Raw genomic sequence first — 5,843 nt, 5'->3', positions numbered from 1 at the left:
AAGGAAGGAAGGAAGGAAGGAAGGAAGGAAGGAAGGAAGGAAGGAAGGAAGGAAGAAGGGAAGGGAAGGGAAAGGAAAGGAAAGGAAAGGAAAGGGCAAAGCAAAGCGAGGGATGGAGGGAGATAGTCTATCCATGGATTTATGCATAGGACTATGAAAATTCTGTGACTGGCCAAGCGCAGTGGTTCATGCCTGTAATCCCAGCACTTTGGGAAGCCGAGGTGGGCAGATCACTTGAGCACAGGAGTTCGAGACCAGCCTGACCAACATGGTGAAACCCCGTCTCAACTAAAAATACAAAAATTAGCCAGGTATGGTGGCGGGTGCTTGTAATCCCAATTACTTGGGAGGCTGAAGCAGGAGCATTGCTTGAGCCTGAGAGGCAGAGGCTGCAGTGAGCCGAGATCGCACCACTACACTCCAGCCTGTGTGACAGAGCAAGACTCCGCCTCAAAAAAACAAATAAATAAAAAATAAAATACAATACAATAAGAAAGAAAGAGAGAAGAAAAGCATCCACAAATTCCACTGGCATAAACAAGCAAAGGATTGGGCATTTCCCCACTCCCCACTGCCCCCCACACACACACATGCACCTCCAGCAGCCCCATCAGAGAGGAAGCCGCTAGCCCAGCCCCTGGGGGTCACCCACCTTGGCCAAGGCAGCCCCGAGCAGCCCCCCGAGGAGCTGTGACACCCAGTACGGGAGGAGCATCACCAGGTTGAGGCCTCCGATCAGCATGGCTGCCAGGGACACCGCAGGGTTGAAGTGTCCACCACTGTAACCCACAAGAGCAGAGGAAGACATGAGCCCAGGGCTGACAACATGACTGGCACTTGAGACAATGTGTCCCAGCCAGCCCACCAGGCTGGCCTCGCAGGGTGAGTCAGTGTAGGGCCCAGCTCACATACATGGCCACAGTTCAGATTGAGACACCAAGGTTCCAAGTTAGTAGCCCAAGAGCTGTATCCAGGCCTCCTCTTATGATTTGTTTGTTTTTATGAGACAGAGCCTTGCTCTGTCACCCAGACTGGAGTGCAGGGGCGTGATCTCAGCTCACTGCAACCTCCACCTTTTGAGTTCAAGCAATTCTCCTGGCTCAGCCTCCCAAGTAGCTGGGGACCACAGGCACGTGCCGCCATGCCCGGTTTATTTTTGTATTTTTAGTAGAGGCGAGGATTCGCCATGTTGGTCAGTCTGGTCTCGAACTCTTAACCTCAAGTGATCCACCCACCTCGGCTTCCGAAAGTGCTGGGGTTACAGGCATGAGCCACCGCACCTGGCCCAGGCCTCCCTTCATGAGCAGCTAGGCCCTGAATCAGAGAGCTTCTGATCGATCAGTTGAACTGCTCAGCCAATGAAAACCCTACTTGTGGTCTGAAAGTGTGATGGGTGTAAAATGCAGATTCAGAGTTCAGGCTGGAAATGGCATTGAGAACCCTGGCCTGGGTTCAAGGCCCAACTCTGCCACTGTAGAGCTGTGTGACCTTGGCCAAGTTACATAACCTCTCTGTAGCTCAAGGATCTCTGCCTGATAAAGCTATTGCAAAGACATAAAGAATTAGCACATGTAGAGCCCACAGTACTATCTATGTAGTTAACACTCAGTAAACCTCAGCCATGATTATTGCTCACATTTGTACCCCTGCACACAGAGCTCCAGCAACTTGCTGTGGTCACCCAGCTAAGAAGTGATAAAGGTTCCATTCAGTCTCAGATCCGTCCAAAGGGAAGATCATGTACTTTTTGTTTCACTCGCAACCTCCCTTGGATGTCTAAAGAGATGTGGTTTGTTTTGTTTTGTTTTTTGAGACAGAGTTTCACTCTGTCACCCAGGCTGAAGTGCAGTGACGTGATCTCGGCTCACTGCAACCTCCCCCACCCAGTTCAAGCAATTCTCCTGCCTCAGTCTCCCAAGGAGCTGGGACTACAGGTGCCTGCCACCACGACCGGCTAATTTTTGTATCTTTTGTAGAGACAGGGCTCCACCCTGTTGGCCAGGCTGGTCCCAAACTCCTGGCCTCAGGTGATTCACCTGCCTCGGCCTCCCAGAGCGCTGGGATTACAGGTGTGAGTCAGTGCACCGGCATAAAGAGATGTTAAAGCTCTTTTCCATTCTGGTTTTCTGAGAAACGGTATTTCTGTTTCCTCATGCAGATCTATTTTTTGAGTGAGATTTAATACAAACCAACCATGTCCCAGATCACCCTGCCAGGCACCCCATTCAAGATCTTCGTCGTGATGGCTGGCTCTCCTGGGAACTCCCCATGGAGCCTCTACGCAGACGAGAGCTAAGCCAGAGAGCCTGTCCCTTTCCCTGCCCCTCCTTCCCGATCACCTCTTGACAAGCCGGGACCACTGCAGATCCCTGTATACCCAGGTGGGAAAACCTGGCTCAGGTCTTCTGCACATTTCCGCTTTCCCTAAAACCCCCTTCTAGTGGTAACAATCACACGGCAACCAATACCTATTGAGTGTTTGGTGTGCGCCAGGTGCTCTACTTCATTTAATTCTCATGCCTCCCCCATGAGGTCCTTGGATTTGAGCGCTGTAGCCAGACGGCTTGTTCTTGACTCTTGCTCTTCCACTCTCCGGCCCTCTAAACTTGGACAGATTACACAGCCTTTGCCTTTTGTAGCTGCAAAATGGGCTAATAACAGGACCTACCCCACAAGGCTTTTATGAGGATTAAATAACTAATATCTACCAAGTGATTAGACTAGTGCCTTGTATATGGTTAGCAGTATAGACATGTTGGTTTGAAAAAAAAGTCATTTAAAAGTATGCTACTGGCCGGGCACAGTGACTCACGCCTGTAATCCCAGCACTTTGGGAGGCCGAGGAGGGTGGATCACAAGGTCAAGAGATCGAGACAATCCTGGCCAACATGGTGAAACCACGTCTCTACTAAAAATACAAAAATTAGCTGGTCGTGGTGGTGTGTGCCGAGTAGTCCCAGCTACTCGGGGGGCTGAGGCAGGAGAATCGCTTGAACCCAGGAGGCAGAGGTTGCAGTGAGCTGAGATGGCACCTTTGCACTCCAGCCTGGATGACAGAACAGAGAGAGACTCCATCTCAAATAAATAAATAAATAAGCAAGCAAGCTACTGTTCCCATTTTATAGATTGGGAATTTGGGGCTTAGAGTGACTTGCCAGCCAAGCATGGTGGCTCACACCTGTAATGCCAGCACATTGGGAAGCCAAGGCAGGAGGATCACTTGAGACCAGGAGCTCAAGACTAGCCTGGGCACAGTGAGACCCCATCTCTACAACAAAATTTAAAAATTAGCTGGGTACAGTGGTGCATGCCAGTGATCCAGCTACTCAAAAAGAGAGTGACTTGCCCAAAGTCATGAGCTCACAGGCTTCGGGGTCTGGAGTTGACCCCAGACAATCTGACTCCCAACCCCATAGTTAACCACAGTGCTCCTTCAAATCCTGAATAGGTATGCACCCAGGGGTCCTTGACAACAGCTTTGCTTTCCACCCCCAGCGCCCCTAGTCAGCACCAGGCTGAATGCTCGGAGCCAGTCTCACCTGATATTCCCCAGCGTGGCAATCACGAGCCCCAAAGCCAGCCCGTGGGCCAGGGCAGGCTGCAGCACCCCAGTGTCCATCCCGTTCTCGATGACCGACAGGCACCCGATGAAGATGAAGAGGGCAGAGCCTAGCAGTTCAACCAGGCAAGGCTGCACCAAGCGTTCGTACCAGGATGCTTGCCATCTGCCTCCCACGCTCGGCTCCCTGGCCTTGCCATTGCCAAATTCAAGCTCGCACATGGCTCTCTGCCATAGGGAAAAAGGGACAGCGGACACGGGTGGAGGCTAGTCCAGATTTAGAAGGGCCCGGCCTCCAACCTTGAATTAATTCACAGCCCCCCTTGCTCTGCCACCCTGGAGAGGAAGATGCCGGCAGAAGGCTCACCTCTCCGGACATTGGGATCAGACGGCACAAGCCTCGGGCTCTTGACTGAGCTGCTGGGAAATCCGCACCTGCCGTCCAGGACGGTCTTATCTCCTAGGGACAGGACCTGCTGATCACACTACAGGCTCTGCCCCTTTTAAAGGGCTGCAGAGGCTCAATGCACTTGCAGAGAAAGCAATAAAGCCCAGGTAGGAGGCGGCTCTGTGGCCCAGAAGAGGAAACTTTTTTAAAATCTCAACAGGGCAGGGTGAGGGAGTCAGAGATTGCTAAACTTTCTGCGAATGAGGGAAAAACACACCCGCTTGGCTGTGTCATCTGGGAGCACACTCCATGCCATAGAAAGTGGGAGATGGGACCAGCACCCCAGCTCCCCACAGTCCAAAGCAGACCAGCGCATGTAAGTGGGCCCCATCAGGTTGGAACCTCACATGTTAAGAAACAGGAAACTCAGCCAGGTGCAGTGGCTCACACCTGTAATCCCAGAACTTTGGGAGTCCAAGCTGGGTGGATCACTTGAGGTCAGGAGTTCTAAACCAGCTTAGCCAACATGGTGAAACCCTGTCTCTACGGAAGGAGGATTGAATTAGCTGGGCATGTTGGTGTTTGCCTGTAATCCCAGCTACTCAGGAGCATGAGGTATGAGAATCACTTGAACCCGGGAGGCAGAGGCTGCAGTGAGCCGAGATAGCGCCGCTGCACTCCAGCTTGGACGACAGACTGAGACCCTCTCTCAACAAAAAGAAAGAAAGAAAGAAGGAAAGAAACAGCAAACTCATCTTTAAGTATTTTTCCACTGATTCCCGTGGCCTCAAACACCTGCAGTCACCCTGACAGCCTGAGCCAGGACTGAGTGTATAGATGATCCTTCACTGAGCGAGGCAGCGGAGACTAGCAACGAGTAATGCAATGCAGCAGCAAGACCCATGGACTTTGGAAACGGGCTGCCTGGAGTTCAGTCCCAGCTCTGCTGTAAACTCGCCTTGTAACCTTTGGGCACATGACTTGGCCTCTCCGGCCCTTTGTTTTCTCATCTGTTAGGTGTGGATGTTAGAGGTTGCACCCATGTCATAGGGTCGTAGGGAAATTTAAATGAGCTAATATGGGTGAAGTGTTCAGGACAGTGCTAGACACACAATACCAGCGTCCACTAATTTACAATACATGCTTAGCTGTAACTAATAGCTAATAGTGAACACATTCTATGTGCCAGGCACTGGGGCTAAGTGGCTTCTATTATCTCATTTAAACCTCACTGCCACCCTGTGAAGCAGGTACTACTATTACAGCTTTTTCACAGATGAGGAAGTGGAGTGTCAGGAAGGTTGAGTTTCCCAGGATTATACAGCTTATATGATCACAGAACTTGTGGGCTGTCACAGAAGGATAAATACTGTATATGATTCCATTTGTATGAAGTACATAGACTAGTCACATTCATAGAGACAGAAGCAGAATGGTGGTTTCCGGGGCCTGAGGGGAAGGAAGGATGAAGAGTTTGTGTTTAGTGGGTACAGATTTCCTGTTCGGGAGGAAAGCTCTGGAGATGGATGATACAGTGCCACAACAATGTGAAGGTACTTAATGTCACTGAACTGTACACTTAAAAATAGTTCAAATTGGCCAGGCACAGTGGCTCACACCAGTAATCCCAGCCCTTTGCGAGACCAAGGTGGGCAGATCACTTGATTTCAGAAGTTTGACACCAGTCTGGCCAACATGGTGAAACCCTGTCTCTACTAAAAATAGAAAAATTAGCTGGGCGTGGTGGTGCGGGCCTATAATCCCAGCTACTTGGGAGGCTGAGACAGGAGAATCGCTTGAACTTGGGAAGCATAGGTTGTAGTGAGCTGAGATCGCACCACTATGCTCCAGCCTGGGTGACAGGGCGAGATTCCATTTTAAAAAAAAAGGTTAAAA

At 50.7% G+C, this 5,843-nt stretch overlaps 1 protein-coding gene across 1 annotated transcript in view; it reads right to left on the bottom strand.

Moving 5' to 3' along the window:
- The window catches only part of AQP8 (aquaporin 8), a 12,885-nt gene extending 8,499 nt beyond the window's left edge, over nucleotides 1-4,386 (bottom strand). Inside the window, exons 1-3 of the mRNA XM_032242999.1 lie at nucleotides 3,927-4,386; nucleotides 3,540-3,787; nucleotides 653-779 (exon numbers count right to left, since the gene is read on the bottom strand). Coding sequence (XP_032098890.1) covers nucleotides 653-779; nucleotides 3,540-3,787; nucleotides 3,927-3,938 — 387 coding nt within the window. The 5' untranslated portion in view covers nucleotides 3,939-4,386. The remainder of the gene's footprint in view (nucleotides 1-652; nucleotides 780-3,539; nucleotides 3,788-3,926) is intronic.
- Between the last annotated feature and the right edge of the window lie 1,457 nt (nucleotides 4,387-5,843).

The sequence above is a fragment of the Sapajus apella genome, unplaced genomic scaffold (assembly GCF_009761245.1).
Source record: "Sapajus apella isolate SASKATOON/1434 unplaced genomic scaffold, GSC_monkey_1.0 scaffold51, whole genome shotgun sequence".
Classification (NCBI taxonomy): domain Eukaryota; kingdom Metazoa; phylum Chordata; class Mammalia; order Primates; family Cebidae; genus Sapajus; species Sapajus apella.
The sequence above is the reverse complement of the archived record's forward strand: the minus strand, read 5'-3'. Positions and strand labels throughout refer to the sequence as shown.